At 34.7% G+C, this 24365-nt stretch overlaps 1 protein-coding gene across 1 annotated transcript; it reads right to left on the bottom strand.

The window, feature by feature from the left end:
- Positions 1 to 14572: 14572 nt before the first annotated feature.
- On the bottom strand, positions 14573 to 15842 carry LOC140174387 (uncharacterized). Its single transcript, XM_072198836.1, has 2 exons — positions 15164 to 15842; positions 14573 to 14715 (listed from the first exon to the last, which is right to left on the bottom strand). The coding sequence occupies exons 1-2, from the start codon at positions 15840 to 15842 to the stop codon at positions 14573 to 14575; spliced, it is 822 nt and encodes a 273-aa protein (XP_072054937.1).
- Positions 15843 to 24365: the final 8523 nt, after the last annotated feature.

The following is a 24365-nucleotide window of genomic DNA, read 5'->3' as shown; positions in this document are numbered from 1 at the left end:
GACTTGGTTCCTGACATCCGTGTCTTACATCGAGTCTTCTGGAGTTATTACCCTTGTATTAGAGCATTCAGACATTGAAAGCCAATAGTGCAGGTAGACGGAACGCATTTGTATAGAAAATATAAAGATTGTCTGTTGGTTGCAGTTTCTTAGGACGGCAACAACAATATTGTGACCATTGCGTTTGCGATAGTGGAGGGAGAGACATCTGACGCGTGGCACTTTTTCTCAGTAACTTGCGACAGCATGTGGTGACGCGTGACGGTGTGGGCCTTATCTCTGACAGACATGAATCCATCAACTCAGGTATTATTCGGAGTAACGGAGCCTGGTCTCCTCCTAGGGCTTTCCACATGTTTTGTATCAGGCATATAGAGTCAAACTTCCTGAGAAAGTTCAAGGCTCCGTACTTGCAGAAGCTTATCGTCAACATAGGTAATTTTGAATAAAACAAATTTGTTATTTCTAATATTATGTTATAATTCATGATTTTATGATGAGGCCTTTTGTGTAACACAGGATATTCGAGGACGATTCGCGAGTACGAGATACGTTATCAGCGATTGCGCGAACGCGGTGAGGCGTACAGTAATTGGCTAGACAGGATACCACATGAACAGTATGCCTTGGCATTTGATGGTGGTTACCGATGGGGTCATATGACAACCAATCTAGTGGAGTGCATCAACTCGATTTTGAAAGGAGTGCATAATCTCTCAGTCACTGCACTTGTTAAGGCAACGTTTTACAGGCTTAATGAGTTGTTCACGCGAAAAAGAGCCGAGGCTGAGGCTCGTATTAATGCTGGACATGTGTTCTCTGAGATTGTGACTACTAAATTGCATGCAAATCAGCGGGCATCGGAAAACATCCAGGTTAGTTGCTTTGATAGACAGAATGAGGTATTTGAGGTACGTGAGATGCCTAGTGGAGTGGAGTATGCAGTCGACTTACGTCGAAGAGTATGCGACTGTGGTGAATTCCAAGTGGATCGCATTCCGTGTCGACATGTATTTGCTTATTATGCAAATCAGCGAGTTGATTGGCAGGTGTACGTTCATGAAGTATACAAGATGGACCAAATTCAAAGAGTTTACAGAGCAAGGTTTAGGCCGCTAGAAAATCTGACGATATGGCCTGTTTATACTGGACCTCGATTCGTAGGCAATCCGTTTCTCAGATGTGTTGCCAAAGGCCGGCCAAAGATGACCCGCTTCTTGAATGAGATGGACACTTGGATGTTGCGTGCACCGAGGCGCTGTAAGCAATGTGGAGTCGAGGGCCACAGCCGTAGCAGATGTCGTCAACGTGGTGGTGCAAGTGCAGATCCAACCACATAAAACTTGTTATATTAATTTATGATGATGGACAGCATGACTATTTGAACATATTATATGGCCTTGTTATATGTATGTCTGACATTTATGAACTTGTTGTATGAACTTATTCTATGAACTTGTTTATATGAATTTATGATCTTGTTGCATGAATATCTGAACCCATTATATAAACATGTTATACGAAATCAAAACATATTTAGTTACATAAACTCTACTTAACATAGTACATGTCAAATAAAATAGTTCATTACATAAACTCCAATGATCATAGTACATGCAAATTAAAATAATACATGACCTAAAATAACAACAGGAAGTATTAATCAATGCTAACTAACATTGGACAACTCCGATCTGAAAAACGTGATAAAATCCTATCTTCCACAAATGCCTCTCCACAATTGGATTATATAGATCCGGTGGCAAATAATGATCACATATTAACATCCGTGAACCCTACAAAATATTACCATATATCACATTAATCAACCATAACCATACTTAATTAACATACAATATTTAACATTCTACCCTTCTCATTGTCACATAAGCAACATAACATAACTAATGAACCTTAAATAAATGTAAAATATACATCTATTTATTACTATTATTTCTATCAAAACTATTTTTTTAATATCTAAATCCTATTTATTTCTTAATAACAATTTTCATTCGTTTAGTCTAAATAGAATGTTAAACTCAAATAAATTTAAAATTAAATCTAATTATTATTATTAGTCGACGGCAATAAAAATATATATTTTAACATCTAAACTAAATCTTATTTGGTTTATAATAATAATTATTAATAATACCTAATTTATATTAATATAACTGATTCCTCATCTTTGTTATATTATTATTATTATTATTATTATTATTATTATTATTATTATTATTATTATCACTGTACTGGCATATATAAAAAAATTAACAACCATACATGATATATTCTATTAACTAACCACATTGTTCCTAACGTAATTAACTACCTAAACTAGATTAAATTAGTAACCTAAAACTAAATTAACAGCCACCATAATAATAATAATAATAATAATAATAATATATATCTCAGAAAAAATAATCTATAATACTTAGTTCACTAATTATATTTACACAACTATAACACTTGAACTAACTAACAGTATACACTAACTAAATATTCGAATAAAATATTTAACTTAACCTAATTATTACTATTTAAATTAAAAAAATAATTTAGTAAAACAAACTTACATAATTAGAATAATCAAGATAAATAACAATGTGTAACTTTGGACGATTAACATTTTTTGTTCTTCGTCTCTTTGGCATTATTTATTTTGGTCTCCCTTCTTTAGATTTTTTTTGCTTCTGCTAGAGCTTCAATGGAAGAAACGGAATGGGGTTTGAAAGAGATGGAAAGGTGGAAAGTGAGTGTTGAACGAAGTGGGGCACTTGGATGGATGACTGGGGTATTACTCGAATGTCATGAGAGTCCACTGGCTGGTTGATGCATGCGCGACGCGTGGCTGTGGTACGCAAATCGGACGGTCCGATTTGTTTACCCTCTACGCCAGTAATCGGACCGTCCGATTACATGCCCCCTAAATCGGACCATCCGATTTCACCTACGCAGCCCCCACACCCATGTAATACACGCCAGACCCCAATAACCATAGAATACACCAAACCTAGCCTCATATTAAAATTAAAAAAGTATTTTATCGAATATATTAGTTACCTATTTTTTATTTTTTAAATAGTAAAATAAAAATTTAAAAATTTACGTAAAAATATTTGCTGGACATCTCATGCCCTACAATTAAAGTGTAAAATACTAAAAACTTACGGAAAAATATTTGCTGGATCTTTAATCTCAACTAGTGTAAAACTCGTGCTACATACCCGACACGAATATTATTTTATTATAAAAATTTATTAATATTTATTTATTGATATTAATAGTTATTATTTTTAATTTAAAAATTTTTATATGTAAAATTCTATTATTTAGTGTAGAAGAGTATTTTATTCTATGCTTATAAAAGTTAAAATAATTTTGTTATTTTTTAGTTTATTCTAATAAATTTTACTTAAATATAAAAATTATTATGTTTGTGTGTTTAAATAAATATGGTTATCCAATTTCTATTATATTATAAAAAAAATTAAAATTTCAATCAAAATAGTTTATATTTTAATCACACAAATAACAAATATAATAAATTGTGTATCATTTTAAAGAAATTCCTGTTTTAATGAAGAAAGAAACATAATTATATTAATTAAAATATAAATATATAAAAAATATTATTTATACACTAAATATTTTTTATACCTGTATAATAATATATTTATCATTAATTAATGACATTTAAATTATTTTTAATTAACAAAACAAAAAAAATCTGTGTATAATTATTAAGAAAATACTGGTATCAAAATAGTGTTTATTATAAAGATATACATATATCGAGAATAACAAAAATTAATCAGTTAAATTATTTCTTTTAAATATTCATTACTAATAAATTCATAATATATCTTACCTTTTATTATAATATATCTTTCACCACCTAAATTTTGAATAAAATAAAAAATAAATTTAATTTATTATTTATAGCAGTTAAGACAATAAATTTTATTTATTTGTTTAATTATACAATAGATGATTTTTACATATCTAAAAATAAAAAGATAAAAATACTTCCTACAAAAATAATAATAATAATAATATATACTACCATCATCGCGAACACAAATATAAAAATTACAAAAAAAATTTAAATATGAGATATTTTTCTATTCTATAAAAAAGATTATTATTATTATTATTATTATTATTATTATTATTATTATTATTATTAAAAACACTAACTATAAAAAAAATAGTGAAGTAGGAAAAAATAAATAATTTTGATACGATCTAATTTTTACATGCTTTTTGAATTTCTGCCTATTTGATAGTTAATATTTTTTATTACTATTATTTGGTGAGTTAAATAAAATTTAATTATTTATTTATTTTACCAACTTAAAATAATTTTTATTTTTTAAAAATAAAATCTTAAAATTTTATTCTTTAATTAATACGGTACGAGAAATACTTATCATTTGTACTATCTTAAAAAAACATGTATATAAAATAGGAGTATATTCACGCTATTTATTTGATGTTAAGTGATCATTAATAAAATTTGAAGTTATTATATTAATTAAATTGATGATCTATAAGTGTGATTCATGTTAATTATTTTAAAATATTATAAAGAAGTAAAATTACTCAGCTAGAGCCTAAAGGCATAGACAAAGAAAAACATAGTAGGAATATCAATTTTATTAGAAAGATGATAAAGAATAGCAATTGAGATATGCACTTTCTTATTAGAGTAATTGATAAAATAACATAACATAAAAAAGACAAATTCTTATGTGATATAGACATTTCTTTTCAATTATTCTACTTCATAATATAAAACAATTCATCTGTGTTAGAAAACGATAAAATTGAGATATTACCTTTTAAAAACTAATACCTTGTCAAAACGCAATGCAACAAAACAATTTTTTTGGTTTGCTGTTTTATAAATTCATCAGTTCACTCCATTATATAATCTTTCTCAATCGCACATTGAAATTGATATTTATTTGATTCAACTATTTGATATTAAAATGAAATGCCAATTTAAGTGCCACTAATATGATTTTTTTTTTAATTTAAAGAGAGTTTATTTAGTTTCACATAAGATGTTTGAACATAAAAGTATTGAGAAAAGAGGAATCCTAAGAGATGTTACACATTCTAATAACACAATACTTTGAATTCTCCTATTTGAAATGAAAAACTAAAAAAGGAAAGAAAACACAATAACAATGTATGAGACCTACTTCAGTAACTAAAAACTCAATAATATTCATATTTTTAAATTCTCTATTGTTACTTAGCTCTTGATATTTCATCGGAAGTTGCTCAGATCCAATGTAACTGAAAATAATATCACAAAAATAATTGTTTATCCTATGATTTGAATATGCTTTCTATTTAAGAATGTGCGGCTAAAACTTTGAAGAAAGATAGCAACTACACTTATAAAACTAGTATGGTAATAGATAGCTAAAATAGATGATAGAACTTAAAGTGACAAATTAAAATAGGTTATGTATCTTATAAAGCCTACACATTCTATCATGAGTGTACAAAAAATAAACTTCTTGCAAATTACATAATTTACCAATTTGTAAAAAATTTGTAAAGAATAAGAATTAAAAAAAATATTAACAGATCTAAATAAAAGAATAACTGATAGTAAAATTCTATATGAAGAATATGAAAGATATTAATTACCTACTTATTCTCGCATATTCCGATAGATAAACATGTATCATTAGTTATACAACAACATCACATTTGTTAAAACAACAACTTGCCTTTAGAATTTTTCTATCCAAAATTATTTCAACCATCCATGTGAATATGTTAATTTTTTGCCTATTAAAAAAATAAAGCAACAATAAAAAAATCCTAAAAAGATCTAAAAAATATTCACAACAATTTTAAATAAACTACCATTCCAATAAAATCATTTTTGTTACAAAAGATCAATATACCAAGAAGAAAGGGCACAAATTAAAATGTAGATCTAAAAAGGAACAAAAATCAATTATCAAGTAATAAAAAATAACTCAGCATAGAAATGGACAAAAATTAATTATGAAGATCATAGTATTTAATTGTCTAAAAATTATATAAGTTATACATTTGTGCAGCATAATCAATTCGGCGCATATAGTCAAAAATAATAAAATTAAATAACAACCAATAATATAATACAGTTAGTAGAATCTTTTCATTTAACAAAATACCATAAAAAAAAACTACAGGCCATGTGAAAATCAAGTTCAAAAGGTTTACGGATAGCTAAAACATACACATACATCCAAGCTAACTGTTTAAAAGTGTTAAAATTAAGTTCAATAAATCCAATAAAAGATAATAACCCAATCTCAAAATTAAACGTAAATGGAGCAAAAATATAATATCTTTCTTACCTAATACCCAATTATTTATGACAATGTTATTAGTTCTAATACTTATAATATGAAATGAGATTATTTTGTTAGACTTAAATTGGTCATAGACATTAAATATTAATAAATTTACAGATCAATTTCCAATGCCTAATACACTATAATAACTTAACTCAATCAACTTTAAATCAATAAAAATCACTATCAAACAAAGTGTCACCTCGTAAAAATGCTTCCACAATACATAAACAAAAAAGAAACACAACAATATTTTATCTAATATACATCTGATACATGCATAACTATGAATTTTCAACATACAGAAGTTATTCAACCTAATTCCTGAATGGTGAAAAATAACATACTAAATCCTTTTAGAAAATATGAATAAAAAATAGTGAACATTCCATTCACACGAACTAATCTTTTAATATTAGAACAAAACAAAGCAAAAAAAAAAATCAAAATGAGCGAAACCAAAAAACAAATCTTAAAAGCCAACCTTTAAAAAATAAATAGAACTGGCAAGACTTAAACTTACCTACAAAAAGTAATCCACATTAAAATTATTTGTCGTAAAACAAATGACCCTTAAGCTGCTGTTCTCCTCCATACTCTGCACTTCATAATTTTTAAAATCACACACTAAAGAATCACAAATATAAATATATATCTTGACAAAAGTAAAAACTAATAATAAAGTCAAGTATCCCTTTAAATTTTGATAATGAATATTAATTGGATGAGTTCTTTACATAAAGCTTATTACCAAAATTTTTATTTCAATTTTTAAAGGAACATGAAATTAATCCCTCAATTGTAAATTTTGAGAAATATATTCTAAAATTGAATTTAATTTCTTAATAATTTTTCAGCAAGCCATAACTTACAGCTAGATTCAATATTGGCAACTATTTCTTAGAATGGCAATTTCAACTCTCAAGTCATAAAAAGTTATCCATGAAAATAAGTACACTAATATCCCAAATATATTACACAAAAATAAATTAAATTTCTAAGGACAAATAAATTATAACACTGTACAACGGTATAAGAATAGATGTCTTATAATACATACTCTAATTCATGCATTTCGAACACTTCATAATGCTGGAATCTCAAATTATCACAGTCAAGATGTGAATCAATGCTTAGAATTAAGTATAGTTGTACTATTGAAGCAATCAAAGTCAATATATGTATATTAGTTGCAAAAGAAAAAATTAGTCTATGAAAGAAGAACAACAACTCACATGAAAAGTAAAAAAAAAATACATTGACAATACCCAAAATCATCACATCAAACTCAGATATGCAAGGTCAGATAAAGAAAAAAAAAGAACAAATAGTGAATTGGAAGAGCACTCATAAGTTGCAAAAATCATTTGGAAGGACTTGATTGAGCACCCTCACATAATCAATTTTCCATTTTGAAGTTTAAAAAAGAAAAAAATTATTTATTTTACAAAATGAGTGAAAAGAAATATGTACAATTGTCAAATTGTTATAGTTATAGATTTCTCTCTGCTTGAATTCCGAACCCTAATGGCATTTTTTGTAATTTTTTTTAAAAGAAAGAAAAATAAAAATAAATTTCTACTTTTAAAAAAGAAAAATTACCCACACCGCCGATGACAGGATCTCAGAGCTCTCCATTCTTTTGACCAGTGTTTCAACTTGTTGACAACTGCACCTTCTTCACTGACAGCAATAACACCACTCACCGTGCCACTGTTCTTTCTCCTTGTAGCTAGGGGTGGCAATGGGATGGGTACAGTAGGGTTTGGATTCAACCTTAACCCTATCCGCAGGTTGAGATTTTTATATAAACTCAACCCTAACCATATCCGCTCTTAACCTGCGAGTACCCGACCCTACCCGCGAGTTACAGAAAATATATATTATTATTATATAACTTGATGATAATTCAAAATAGAACTGATTTTTTTTAGTGGCCAAGGATCTTTTGTATTTAGTGAGAGGTCTTTGGTTCAACATCCACTTAAAACATATTTATATATATATATATATATATATATATAGTGCGAGTTGGTCGGGTAGGGTTAAGGCTCAACCCGCACCCTATCCTACCTGCACGAGAACCCTACCCGCATCCTATCCTACCAGCTGCGGATCGTATTGGCAACCCTATCCGACCGAGTGGGGTCGGATTGGATACCCGCGGATAGAGTACATATTGCCATCTCTACTTGCAGCTGCATCAACAATCACCGTCAGTTGATAGAAAATTATTTATTTTATATTAAAAATATAAGAAAAATAGAAAATTACAATAATAGTATATACCTCACAGGCTGATATAAAACCATTTTGACCTTTGTCAAAAATATTAAAATCCAATTTTGAGCTCCTCTTTTGCATCATTTTTTAACTGCAATTGGCATTTTTTAAAAAGGGAATGCATTATAATCAAAAGAAAGCAAAACTCAGGATGCTCTTTGATATTTTGTTTCAAACATACCAAAATTACAATGCAAACATTCTCAAGAATGGACTCTCAATAAGCAAACTAAACGGGTTTGAAACAAATTTCTTTTTCATTTTTGTTAGCGAAGTATTTGAACAGCTGATGTATCAAATTGAATCCATTCAGAGTAACCAAATTTCAGTTAGTGAAAACAACTGTTTCATCATTGCAATATATATATATATATATATATATATATATATATATAAGTGTAAAGGTTAGTAATCAAATGCATAGTCCCATATGTTTCCTTCTTAGAACTGCTTTTGTGTCATCGTTCTCCTCTTCTTCTTGAGCTTGTGAAACCCAGTCACATAGTCCCTTCACAACCAAATCAAAATTCTCATTTTTATTAATATCATTATACACTTGAACTCTAAATCACAATCACATAAGTTGCAAACCTTTTCAACACAAACAAAACTTTTAGGAAATCAAAACAAAAACAAAAACAAAATGGGCCGTCGCCTATTTTTCTCGGCATAAGGAAGAAATAAATTAAAAATATGAATAATTTTAAGTACCTCATTCCTAGTTGAACCGAAATCACTTGTCGGATCTGGTTGAACAAACTGTGGAGGTGCCTCTTGTCGACCTCAAGGTCCAAATCCCCAATGAACAATGACGTCGTAATGAACTGGTTCGTTGCATGCAGCACCTGTCACCTATCACCTGTCAAATTCTAAAGTTTACATGTTTACTGACTAAATCGAATTTGAGTTGTGTTTTACTATTTAAGTTTACCTAAATTTACGTCCTTAACATTGTTAATATTAGCTTGCCATTTGTCTTCGTATAGGCATTCAGAATTTCACCCAGTTTAAGAACATGTATAAAAAATCAGCTTTATTTTTGCCAAGAATCATATTCATTGTTGAAGAGTTTCAATTTTTCAAAGAGTATTTGCCTAGCATCAATGTTGTGAGTTTGTTAACATCAACGTCGCAAGCTTTTAAACCGTTATCAAATTTGCCGCATACAGGAACAAATATCACCGTTTTACCATCTAGGCCAATACTGAAGTTAGTGTAAAGCCAGAAATTAATCATTGTGAAAATCAAAGTTCAATGAAATTGTATGATAGAGAAAAATATATACTAAAACTTTTTTAAGAAAGATTTGTATTTTTGTATCAAGTAAATAGAAATAAAAGAATAGTCTGATCTAAGAAACCTATAGAGAATTGATATGCAATTCTAAATTACATTTCTATCCAGAAAATTCTAAATCATAAGCCTTTGCAATGAAGCATTAAGAGCATCAATAATTTCATCAAAACTACCAAACTTGGAACCCAGTAGAGATCAAATTACTAAACTAACCTCTTCTTTTAAAGGAATCACGGACAATTCCAATAAAAAAGATTGCTTTTCAACCTGTTGTTTCTTAATTCAAACACATAAAAACACAAAGAATTAGTCTTTATCTCAAGGCATTGTTCTTACAAAAGTCGTTCACACACAAATCATCTATACTTACCGAAGATTAACGTAACCTCAACCGAGCAATCATCAAAAGTTGTCAAGTCACTGCCTAAACCAAGTGCCTCCATCTGTGTACTAAGCATTTTTTCTTCTCTTCTCTTTTTTCGGCAAAAATATCCAAGGGGCTATTTTTTTCTGCAACAACAGTTAGAGAACATCCTAAACCAACTGTATCTGCACCGAAGAACATCCTAAACCAACTGTATCTGCATTAGTCATCACCAAGACCCAAACATAGCATAATGAATAAAAATAGAAAATAAAAAGATAGTTCTCTAATGAAAATAAAATAGAAAATAAAAACCAGATATACAAACACAGAAAAACTATAATAACTAAGGAAGACAATTCTCTACATCACCAGCCACTGAAATCTTTTTGCTCCAAAAAACACAACTAAAATTTAGAATAAAAATAATTTATTAAACCAAGATGACAATCTTTAACTGGCCATACCTACACACCAGAAACATAAAAAGATTAGTGGAAAACATTGAGCAGAAAAACTTAACCAATCTCACGGTATTTAAGCTTGAAGTCATTTGAGGTGGAGTGAGCCACTGCACGAGTTGGCCTTTCCTGGGCAAACCTGTTTGATTCAGAATAGTGGGGGTTGGGCCGTCGCTGCTACATACTTCGTGTGCGCCACCGTGGCGCTTTGCATCACCATCTCTGGCGCCGATTCCTCACCATCGATCTATTAACACTGGTATAAACTTCGTTAATATAAGACGCTGCATTTCAATAATTAAAAAAAACAATGTAAAAAAATAAATCAAATAATAAAAAAGTGTGTGACAGAGAGAACAAACCATGCTTTATTTGCAACACCTGCCAGCGAAGGAACGTCTGCACCGTCGTTCTGCGGTGGATGCAGTTCTACGGATCCAACAGCAGCCTCCATCACCCCCGTCGCCACATATCAGAACAGTTCAATGCTGCAATATTTGCACGATCAGAGGCTTTTTCTTTTGAAACCACCATTGGTATCTTCTGTGAATAAATTCTTTCTACAAGCAAGTCCTAAAAAAAGGAACTTGATTATATATCCTGCTATCAGCACATACATATGCAGCAGGGGTATCAACCTAAAGATAAAACAATTCAAATTGTTAAGAAAAATAATGTTTCTTACGGTAAGTAATGCTCACAAAATGTGAAATTCAAATACAAGTTATAAGGTATCTCCACAGTCAGGTAAATGAATCTATACCTTCTGCAATGGTTGGGAAGATTGTTCCACCCATCCATAACCCGACAGAATGTTGGCAATCTCTTGCAAAGATGTAAAGACTGCCAATTATTTATTCTATGTATGGTTTAAGTATTAAAGAAAAGATAGAGGAAACACCTGGCACCATCTAGCTCGAGACTTTTGTTTCTTGGTGTGTATCCAAACATGAAAGCCACCACATCTTTTGCAGGCTATCCGCCTCGAATCACCAAATGGGTCCTCACCATTTGCATCTAATCGTGCCAATCCTGAAGCAAAAAATCTGTGCCTACCATTCTGGAACATCAGTTGAAACCACAGCTAATGTTAGACAAGAGAATAATAAAAAACTATTGTCTATTAGGTTCAATAAATGGTCTGCAACATCAGAGTGAGCGTGTGCATGTGCACGCACACACTGCATATTTTGTTTTATCTGTAAGCTATAACAATAGAAACAAGATTTATAACAATTGGCTGTTAGATGGGGGCAATAAAATATAAACAAAATAGTTGTGGTTCTTATTCCCCCCAATACTCGTGAACTTTGATCCTGACCATGATGTCTTAAGAGTTATAAGAATAAGAGTGAAGCACCAACCCGATCCCTGTCTATTTCCAAGAATGACAACGCGACCCCTCAAAATAAAATCGATCCAGTTCGGTTCCTGTCCCCGATTTCCGTCACACAAGGCGGTCCCCATGCGTTTTTCTTCAGCGAGACTTGACAAAAAATGCTGAGCTGGCTATTTTAGTGCGTGACATGTCATATGAGGTGGATGACATGTTCAGTCAGTGCTGAGATGGAGAAGTTGAGATGGACATGGACTAATTTGTCATATCCAGTCACCATATAAACGACGTCGTTTTAGTGGGAAGCAACGTTTCAGTTGCTTTTGAAAAGGTGGGTTTCCTCCTCCAACCTTCACATTTAAAAGAAAACCCTAACAGAGCCATGAGCAGCAGCAACGAACCACCGTCGAGTTCCATTGATGGGAGTGGAAGAGAAGTTTTTAAAGATGAAGGCAGAAGTCCTCTAAGTGTATCTGCAGGAAGTGTTGCTGCACCGAAGAAGAAGAAGAAGTTCATTGCTCCACGATGCCGGTGTGGGGCGCATGCTATTCTGTTTCTCTCTTCAACAAAACTAAACCCTAACCGGTTATTTTTGGGATGTCCACACTTCAAGGTAATCTGAAATTTAATTTAAGTTTAGTTGATTTTAACTCGAAGTGATCTAGTATTTGAGTTGTGGGTATATTCTACAGAGCACAAAATCGCATTGTAAATTTTTTGCATGGTTGGATGATTATGTTGCATCGTTTGAAGAGTTTCCCAGAAACTCTCCTGATATAGAGGGTTGGACGCGAGATCAAAGTCAGATTCCTAATGCTGCTGGTGTTGATGCTAGAAAACTGAGGGAGCTAGAGTTAGTGGATTAGAATTGGAAGCTAAAAATTGTAATGCCAATAGTGGTTCTAGCGGTGTTAGTGTTAAAGCTTTGGTTATTGCTTTTGTATTTGGAATTGTGATCTCTAAATTGTTGTAAGGCATATGAGTAGCAGGAACCTTCTGTGATACTAGGTTCAAAGTGTGTTGTTTTTTAGAAGTGTATGTTGTTTACATTGTAAGTTATATTACTTTAGAAGTATATATGTTGTTTCAGATGAGATTATGATTTGATCCAAGAAAAAAGGGTTTGTTACTACTTTGATGAATTCTGGCAGCATGTAGTCATACAGATTTTTTACTGAAAAATGTTGGATAAACAAACCCAAAAGATGCTTTATATAAAACATGTACACAAAACACTTAAAAGCTTCCAAAATATTTTCTAGATTGTAAACATTGACACTTAAACTAATAACAAAAGGAGTCATTCTTATCATCTATGTCAACAGCAACATACAGATATCAAGTCTTCCTCGGAGGTATAAACCCAGGGGTAGGAATGAACTTGAAAAGTCTTATTGCAGTCTTGGAACTTGCTGCAGCCATGGTCTCAGCAGAAGGAACACTTTGTTGAAAGGGAACATAGTAGTTGTTGTCCTCGGGTTCACAGCCTGACCGGTTGGAACACATGGTCTAAGACCTGATGTTGTTTGAATTGATGGTGGAGTAGGTTGTCCAAATGAAGGTGGAGCCGAGATAGGAGCAGTTGGGGGCCTAACAACATGGTGCTTTCTTCTCTGGGCATAACTGAGGTTGGGGGTGGAGCAGGGTTGTGGGGGTGGTTGATTCAGGTTCATAGCCTCTCTTTCAACCTGTAACAAAAATTTAATGAGTATATAATAAACAAATAGCTTAAAACAACATTGACCAATGACTATACCTCATATGGCTGGGGTGCATTTTGTGAAATGGGAATTTCATCTCCCTATTCCTGTTGGTCAGAATTACCCTTCTTATGCATTGTCTTTGGAAATTTCTTCTTGTTCTTCTTTGCATTTGTCTATCACAGTAGTATTAGTGTAAGGAGAGTCTAATCTGTCATCTAAACAAAAATATGGATAAGGAACATGTTAAAAGATATTACCAGTGGATCCACAAGTGGGGAAGGTTATATAGTATCACTGTTCAGATTGACATTAGATCCTACATCCTAATCATATAAACAACCAATAGTGAGATACATAAACCCCTCACAATATTTAAACGAGACACCTAAACCTCCCACAATTTTTAAATGAGACACTTAAACCCTTAACAACTAATATAGTGTTCCAAATCGAACCCTAATTACCTGGCCTCTGTTCTGGTTTGGGACAAAGGGTACAATCTGCAACCGTTTCCCTTTACCAGCACTTCTCTCCTTCTTTGTCAATGGCTGCCAGTTTGGATCCTTTAGGTCATTCTTACAGGTCTTGTAGTAATGCCCAAGCTGTCTACACTTGCTGCACATCACTTCAAAGGTTTTCTTGGCTTTAGTGGCGTGCATATCAGGTTCTACAGGATCTACCTTCTTCTTCATCTTGGGGCGATGAGCTGGTCTATTGATGTTGGGTGGTTCCATCCTTGGAGCATCACATGGGGTCTAGTACTCCTCTGAATTTACTGGTTTGATGCAATACATATATGTTGCTTTGATTGATTGCATGGTGAGCCATTTATGCACATAATCCTCTGGCTTCAGATCAATGTTATACATTGCTGCAATAGCATGACAGCAAGGCATGCCTAACAAGAAGCACAATCCAGACATGCAATCCACAAGGTTATATGAATGATGTACAAATCCAGGCATGATTGATTTTCTTCATTTTCTCCATGCATGCATTGAATTCCTAGAATGTTGTGCATCTTGCTGCTTCCCATACCATTTGCTTTGTTTGTTGGTCTTTGAAATGCTTGATAAAGTTTTTCCAAATATGTAGCACACAATTGCGGTGGTGTGCATTAGGCATTACTTCCTTGATAACTAACTCTAGCCCTGCAAGCGTTAGTCACACAGAAACAGTTAAATAGTGTACACATCACTTGAATTAATTGAATTTCTTCATAAAAGATAACAAACGAACTAATTGAATTACCTTCTACTGATCACTGATAAAATTCCATCCATGATGCGTCACCAACCCCAAATCATCTTGCAATAACGTTAGGAACCACTTCCAGGTGTCCTTACATTCATTAGGGACAACAGCGTATGCTATGACAAAAAAATGGTTGTTCGCGTCTTGGCCCACTGCACTCAACAATTGTCCGCCATAACACCCTTTCAAGAAACAGCCATCTAGACCAATTAACGGCCTACAACCCTGAATGAAACCCTTCTTGGAAGCGTCTAAGCTAATGTATAACCTATCAAACAATGGGAGGGCTTCAGGTTGTGGTATTGTCTCCATCAATGCTGTGGACCTAGGATTACTTCGATGAATCTCACTCAAGTAGTTTCTAACTTTTTCATACTGTGCTCGTGCATTACCAATGACCACCTCTCTATCTACTTTCAAGGCCCTCGCAATCATTCTATGATTAAGTTGCACATTGTACTCCTCAATCATGTGATCCGTTGCCTGCCTTGGTTTCATATCAGGATGGATAAGTAGTCTCTTAATGAGCTTCGATGTCACCCAGCCCCTATCTGTCATGTTGCTGCCATAGTCTCTGGCACATGTGTGCTCATTTATCAGAGTTTTTACCTGGAAACACCTACTAGCACTATTCCAGGATGTGAAAATCAGCCATGGACAATCCTCAGCAGCACATGCTGCCCTCAGCCTATGCTTTTCATTTTTAATATATAGCACATCCTTTTCCTCAAATACAAAGTAGTCTTTTAAAGCCTTCTTGAACGTTTCCATTGTAGGGAACATCTAACTAACCTTAAACACTACCTCTCCATACTCAGTATCCTCACTAAAGGAATCATATGCTGTCCTTCCCTCATCCTCAGAAGAAAATGGGCTCTTGAAGGCCTCACTCTCATACTCATATGGTTTCTCATAATCACTATCCATCTCCACCTCAGTTGGGACTGAGCTTCGGTTACTAGGCCATCACCCATACTAGGACCCTCACCTACAGGCCCATCTTTCTGGTCTGTTTGTCCAGCCCCAACACTTGGTCTAGGTTCTCTACTTTGGCCCTCCATCCCCTTCTTGCCTAGTCCATCTCTTAAGATATGCCTCCTTCTAACACCAGAATATTTTTTAGATGTTCTCTTCTTAGCAGTTCTTGGTGATTGTCTTGGGGTATTACTACTTAAACCACCCTTCTTACCCTCATTCTTTTTAGGTGACACCGTTTTTTTAGGCACACTATTCTTCTTCTTAGTTCTTTTTTCCTCTTCTGTATTTTTATCTTCAGTTTCATACCCAGCAGCCTCATTACTCGTCTTTTTCTTTGCTGAAACTCCATTTTTTAGAACCTTTTTCTTCCTCTTGTATTCTTCTTCACTACCACTGTCATTTGTCTCAAATCCAGGGGGAGGAGGCTTGTAAGGATCATCCTCTCTTGTCTCATATCCATCATCAGTTGATGACGATGATGATGATTAATCCAACACAACAGTCTCCTCAGCCACATCTTCTTCAACTACATCAGGCATGTCCACATCGTGTTCAAAGTAGATGTATAGCTCATCAGTTTTCCTGTACCTCAATTTACCCTCCCTCATCTGATTAATTCCTACATCTTCTTTAATTACATGGAGTCTAGCTTCCATATTCGGTTCTCCTATATCAAGCCAGAACATCTGCTTATACTCCTGGTAACCCAATTCTTTAAATAATTCAACCAAGTCAAAAAAATTTACGTAATCCAAGTCTAAGGGGGAAAATCTCTTCACTTTACCATCCAAGTAGCAGAAATCACATTCAGAGTTTCTGACAAATCTCCTCCCATGGTGAAACACAGGAATGACCATATATTCTGACATCTGCAATCAGTTTATTCAAGCTTTAATAAAATCTCCCTAACAATAAACATGTTTAAATAAGAATGACCACCACTATATTATTTAATTTTTTCGAAAATGCACAAAGTTCAGGGTTATTTGAACTTTTCCATGACTAGGACCACAAATGGTTGCATACAACAATGGTTCCTTGTCAGAAGCAGAATCAATTTGGGAGGACCACACAATGCACAAGGGACAAATGCTTCATATAAAATCACTAACCTAAACTGTCTGCAACGTCTTGACACAATTCCGTCCAGCTCCGTCAACAGCACCACCAAACCGTCGTGAACTATGACATCGTCAGCACTGTAAGCAACAACGTCAGCGCTTCCCTCCACCAACACAGCGTCCACAATGGTTTCGAGAAGTGAAGAAGTTTTTGACCTAGGATTTTCTTGTAAATGTCAAGGCTGGGGGTAGGGGTTTTATGGAAACCTACCTTTTCAAAAGCAACTGAAACATTGCTTCCCACTAAAACGACATTGTTTATATGGTGACTGGGTAGGACAAATTAACCCCTGTCCATCTCAACTTCTTCATCTTAGCACTGATTGAACACGTCATCCACCTCATATGACATGTCACGCGCCGAACGAACCAGCTCAGCATTTTCCGTCAAGTCTCGCCGGAGAAAAACGCATGGGGACTGCCTTGTGTGACGGAAATCGGGGACAGGGACTGAACTGGATCGATTTTATTTTGAGGGCTCACGTTGTCATTCTTGAAAATGGACAGGGGCCGAGTTGGTACTTCACTCTAAGAATAAGATAGAATTTCTCTCTAGTTTCCTCAGTACTCAAATATCTGCAAAAGGCATAAATCATACCTTTTGAGAATCATTATGAAATTTGCGAAATACACTCAAAGCTCTTCTTTCCTTAACTCGTCATCATATGCTTTTCGCAAAAGCAAAAAAAAGTTTACCTCGTATGCATTCTGAAGTTTCTTGAAAGCTTCTGCAGCTTTTTCATTACCCATATTTTTGTCGGGATGAACCAATATTGATTGATAACCAGTGGAATAACGAGAATTATAAAGCAAAAATTAGTGAAGTTATTGAAGGAAATTTGACTTGCATACTATAAGCAACTAAATATCTAACCAAACTCCAATAGCATAAAAGCTTAGACTCATTCAAAAAATATAAAAGAAAATAAAAAGAGAAGATTAAAAAAACAAATTTAAAGATAGTTGGGATGAGAATGACAACCTTCTTCTTCCTATATTCCCGTTTCAGTACTGAAACATCTATATTTTGATACCCAACGCTGAATAGTGATCAGAGCAGTACTTCATCTTCAGACGTCAAATCAGAATCCACTCCACTAGTTGAAGGGTCTCCCGCTGTGTTGTCTCATCATTAGAGAAACCTGATTAAGCATGCATTCCAGCTCTTTATTTAAAAGGATTGGACCTACTTATTCCATGTTTTTCTTGAGCAAGTATATCAACATATCACTTGAGATAAAAGCTAAATTAAAAGCCAATAGCAAACGAATTATATCAACTGGTGTATATCAACATTTTCAATGCATATCTATTCTTTTGTAATATGATCCCTTGTAGAGGAGAAGATAGATAGAAGACGTTCAAAGCAACAGACACAGGAAAAATAATCACCTCCAAGGATGACGAAAAATGTGATGGTCCAAAAGTGTTGGTGGTCCCCAACCAAGTGGGGCTCACAACTTTAAAACAAAAAAAATAAAGAGAAAAAGTGGCTAAGCCACGGTGAGAGAGTGAGAGAGAGTTGGATCTTTTCATTTTTGAAAAGAAAGAAAGAAACAGAGAGCATCGGCGTCGAGGGAAGAAGAAAATTGGGAAAAAGGGCATGTCAACCTTGATCATTGACTTGGTAAAATTGCTCCATTTCTTATGAAATTTTAGTATGTTATTCCCGGTGTAGAGATGAACATTAGGATATAACTTGTTAGTTGTATTGCCTTCTCTTTTGCCTGATTTGAGATACCCACTTTTGTGGAGGATTTATGTTGATTTCACCAGTTTTGGTGATGTATTTTGTTTGATTGTTGAGATGCCCTAGTGTCACTAGGAAGACTATTTGTGTACCCATTATTCTGATAGTGGAAGATTTTTCTGGACTAGGTCCCGTGGGTTTTTTGTCCCTCTTTTGGGGGTTTTCCCACGTTAAAATTCTGGTGTTTGATTATTTAATTTCTGCCATTATATTTGCTTTTTGGAGTATCTTTGGTGTTGCCCATTTAATTGCACAGGTTGTGGAAAAATTATTTTTGGTGCTTCCGCTGTTAGACAGGTTCTTGATTTAAACCTGTGTTGAGTTTTCCCAACAAAGTGGTATCAAAGCCAGGTTGTTTATTTCTGTGCTGATTAAATGGTGGAAAATACTCATGGACCGAATATGGTCAAATTGAATTCCCAAAATTATTCAATTTGGAAGACCCTCATGGAAGATATGCTGTATAGCAAGGACTTGTATGATCCTGTGGAAGGGGATAAATCCGATGCTGAATGGAAGAAACTGAATCGGAAGGCAGTTGCTTTGATTAGGCAATGGCTTGATCTTAGTGTGTATCCACATGTTGACACCATGCTGAGAAGATGTGAAAGAAATTGAAGGAGTTATATGAGAAAAAGAATGTGCAAATCAAAGCATTCTTGATTAGGAAGCTTGTCAATATGAAGTATGTTGAAGGTAAATCAATGCCAGAGCACTTGAGTATTTTTCAGGAGACGGTGAACCAACTGACAAATAATGAAATCACTTTGAATGATGAGTTGCAAGCCTTGTTGTTGTTGAGCTCTTTGCCTGATAGTTGGGAAGTTCTGGTTATGACACTGACTAACTCAGCTCCAAAAGGAAAGTTGACGTTAGCAATGGTTAAAGAGAGCATGTTGAATGAAGAAGCTAGAAGAAGAGAGCGAGGTTTGACTAATGCCTCTTCCCAGTCAGAAGCACTTGTTTCAGAGTCACGGGGGAGAAGTCAAAGTAGAAAACCTCACAGTTCTGACAGGTCAGAGAGTCGAAGCAAGTCAAGAGGAAAGTACAAGCTAAGAAAAGAGTTCATTTGTCACCATTGTGGCAAGCTGGGACATATCAAGAGGTATTGTAGGTTCTTGAAAAGAGAACAATCAAGGGGAAGAAACGAAGACAAAGGTAAAGATAGTGATAAAGAAACTACTGCTATTGTTTATGAAGATGTTCTTATCACATATGATGAAAATTATGTGAATCTTGTCTGTGATGATTCCACTTGGATTATGGACTCTGGTGCCTCATGTTATGTCACTCCAAAGCGTGAATTTTTTCACTTCCTATACTGTTGGAAATTTTGGCAAGATCAAATTGGGAGATAAAGGAGTGTGTGATATCATTAGTATGGGTGATATGTGGCTTGAAACTAACATGGGATGCAAATTGCAGTTGAAGAATGTTAGGCATGTGCCAGATATGCGGTTCAATCTCATTTCAGTGAAGGCATTGGATCAAGAGGGGTATTGCACTTCCTTTGGTAGTGGAAAATGCAAGATTACCAAAGGGGCTCTCATTGTTGCTAGAGAAGACAATAGTCTTACTACTCTCTACCAGTTGCAAGCAAAGTTGTGCAAAGAAGAGATGAATGTAGCTGATGATTCCTCTTCTGATTTGTGGCATATACGTCTTGCTCACTTGAGCGAGAAAGGACTAAGCGTCTTGGCTAAAAAGCACTCACTTCCAGTGAAAGGTACAACTTTAAATACTTGCACTCATTGTTTTGTTGGAAAGCATGCTAGAGTATCATTCCATAATTCTGGACCTCATAGGAGATCACATGTTCTAGATTTAGTTCACACTGATGTTTGCAATATGGATGCTAAGACACTAGGTAGTGCATCATATTTTGTTACTTTTATTGATGATTATTCTCGAAAAGTGTGGGCTTTTGTTTTGAAATCTAAAGACCAGGTGCTCGGTATCTTCAAACACTTTCATGCAAGTGTTGAAAGAGAAACATGAAGGAAATTGAAATGTGTTCGAGCAGATAATGGTGGTGAATACAGGGGTCCATTTGAAGAGTATTGTAAAGGACATGGGATCAAGCTTGAGAAGACGGTTCCTAAGACTCCTCAACACAATGGAGTTGCTGAGAGAATGAATCGTACTATCAATGATAGAGTAAGGTGTATGCTCTCTCATATGCAAAGTTGCCAAAATCCTTTTGGGGTGAAGCGATGAGAACTGCAGTAGATCTGATCAACTTTTCTCCTTCAGTTCCACTTAATGGTGATGTTCCAGAGAAAGTTTGGAGAGGAAAAGATGTCTCCTATAGTCACTTGAGAGTGTTCGGCTGCAGGGCTTTTGTTCACATTCCAAGAGATGAAAGGTCTAAACTTGATGGAAAGTCAAAACAGTGTATCTTCATGGGTTATGGTCACGAAGACTTTGGTTACAGATTATGGGATCCGGTGAGCAAGAAGATAATTAGAAGTCGAGATGTAATTTTTCTTGAAGACCAAACTATTGAAGATCTTGAGAAGACAGATAAGCCAACAGTAACTGTTAGACGTTCTGCTGATGATGAACCTGGTCCTTCCACTTGACCTCCTGTTGATGGGGGAGATGTACAAGTTGATAATGATGGTGATGATTTGCATGATGAACCTACACCTCAACCTGAGGTGCCAAATGCAGAAGTTCCACCAGATGTTGAAGTACCACCTGAACCACCAGTTGAGCATGAATTGAGAAGATCTACTAGAGAGCGTCATCTTTTTCAGAAATACTCTCCTCATGAGTATGTGATGAACACTGAGACTGGGGAGCCAGAGAGCTACCAAGAAGCTATGTCTGATGAGCATAAGGAAGATTGGTTGAAGGCCATGCAAGAAGAAATGAAATCTTTGCATGAGAATCATACTTTTGAATTGGTGAAGTTGCCGAAGGGTAAGAGAGCATTCAAGAATAAATGGGTGTTCAAGTTGAAAGCGGATGAAAATGTCTCACGACCAAGGTACAAAGCTCGATTGGTTGTGAAAGGCTTTGAGCAAAAGAAAGGTATTGATTTTGAGGAGATTTTCTCTCCAGTTGTGAAGATGTCCTCTATTCGAGTTGTGCTTGGATTGGCGGCTAGCTTGAATTTAGAGGTTGAGCAGCTTGATGTGAAGACTGCATTCCTTCACGGTGACATAGATAAAGAAATCTATATGGAGCAACCAGAGGGTTTTGAGGTTAAAGGAAAGGAACACCTTGTATGCAAGTTGAAGAAGAGCTTATATGGGCTGAAGCAAGCGCCAAGGCAGTGGTACACGAAGTTTGATTCCTTCATGGAAGGTCATGGGTACAGTAAGACTTCTTCTGATCATTGTATCTATGTTAAGAAATTCTCTGATGGTGATTTTATAATTCTCTTGCTTTATGTTGATGACATGTTGATTGTTGGTCATGACACTAAGAAGATTGAAAGTCTTAAGAAAGACTTGAACAGATCCTTTGCTATGAAGGATTTGGGTCCTGCAAAGAAAATCCTTGGCATGAGTATCACTCGTGACAGGAAGAATGGGAAACTGTGGTTGTCACAGCAGAAGTATATTGAGAAGGTTTTAGAGATGTTTAGCATGAGTAATTCCAAACCTATTAGTACTCCACTTGCTAGTCATTTCAAGCTGAGTTCGCAGCAATGTCCTACAAGTGAGAAAGAGAAAGCGGAAATGAAGAAGATTCCATATGCATCTGCAGTTGGCAGTTTGATGTATGCTATGGTTTGCACCAGGCCGGATATTGCTCATACCGTTGGAGTTGTTAGTCGGTTTCTCTCTAATCCTGGCAAGGAACATTGGCAAGCAGTGAAGTGGATTCTCAGATACCTTAATGGTACTTCCAGAGTTTGTTTATGCTTTGGAAGTGGCCAACCTGTGTTGGATGGTTACACAGATGCAGATATGGCTGGGGATCTTGATTCAAGGAAGTCTACTTCTGGTTATATGATGACTTTTGCAGGGGGAGCTGTGTCGTGGCAATCTCGACTTCAGAAATGTGTTGCTTTGTCTACTACAGAGGCAGAATACATTGCCGTTGTTGAAGCTTCTAAGGAACTCTTGTGGATGAAGAAATTCCTACAAGAGTTAGGCATCAATCAAGAGAAGTTTGTGTTATTTTGTGACAGTCAGAGTGCTATCCATCTCAGCAAGAATCCGACGTTTCATTCTAGATCGAAGCACATAGAGGTGAGGTATCATTGGATACGTCAAGCGCTTGAGATGAAGTCATATGCACTTGAGAAGATCCATACTGATGATAATGGTTCAGATATGATGACTAAGAGTTTACCTGCAGTGAAGTTTGATTCCTGCAAAGAGAAGGCGGGCTTGGTGGAGCAGCCTATCCCCACTTGAGTTGGTGAGGGAGAGATTTGTTGGTGGGTCCCTAACCAAGTGGGGCCCACAACTTTAAAACAAAAAAAAAATAAAGAGAAAAAGTGGCTAAGCCACGGTGAGAGAGTGAGAGAGTTGGATCTTTTCATTTTTGAAAAGAAAGAAAGAAACAGAGAGCATCATCGTCAAGGGAAGAAGAAAATTGGGGAAAAGGGCATGTCAACCTTGATCACATTGACTTGGTAAACTTGCTCCATTTCTTATGAAATTTTAGTATGTTATTCCTGGTGTAGAAATGAACATTAGGATATAACTTGTTAGTTGTATTGCCTTCTCTTTTGCCTGATTTGAGATACCCACTTTTGTGGATGGTTTATGTTGATTCCACCAGTTTTGGTGATGTATTTTGTTTGATTATTGAGATGCTCTAGTGTCACTAGGAAGACTATTTGTGTACCCATTATTCTAATAGTGGAAGATTTTTTTGGACTAGGTCCCGTAGATTTTTTGTCCCTCTTTTGGGGGTTTTCCCACGTTAAAATTCTGGTGTTTGATTATTTAATTTCTGCTATTATATTTGCTTTTTGGAGTATCTTTGGTGTTGCCCATTTAATTGCACAGGTTGTGGAAAAATTATTTTTGGTGCTTCCGCTGTTAGACAGGTTCTTGATTTAAACCTGTGTTGTGTTTTCCCAACAAAAAGCTACCATAAAACCACAAGAACACAACTCCATTGATTGCGAGGGTGAGCCCAACAAAGAATCCAATTAAGGCAGCTAGGCCCTGATCAATAACAAATCCAGTCAGCTAGAACAAGTCAACTAGAACAAGGGAGAAACAAATATAAGACCTAATTTAAGAATGAGAGAATTAACATCGAACAAATACACCAGGTGGTAGGGGGTGTTTTCAAATTTTGAAAGTCAAATAGTTTCCAAGACAATTGCAGTTCATAATAATTCAACCTATGTAAAAACAGAACCATCTTCTGGAAATGGTTTTCAACTCACATGAACATTTATTCATCGAGTAGAACAATATCATTTGGATTTTCGTTTTCTTCTTTTTTTTTTTAGATTTATTTCTTGCTGGA

Source organism: Arachis hypogaea, chromosome 7 (genome assembly GCF_003086295.3).
Source record: "Arachis hypogaea cultivar Tifrunner chromosome 7, arahy.Tifrunner.gnm2.J5K5, whole genome shotgun sequence".
NCBI classification, from domain to species: Eukaryota; Viridiplantae; Streptophyta; class Magnoliopsida; order Fabales; family Fabaceae; genus Arachis; species Arachis hypogaea.
This window is presented reverse-complemented; position numbering and strand designations above follow the sequence as displayed.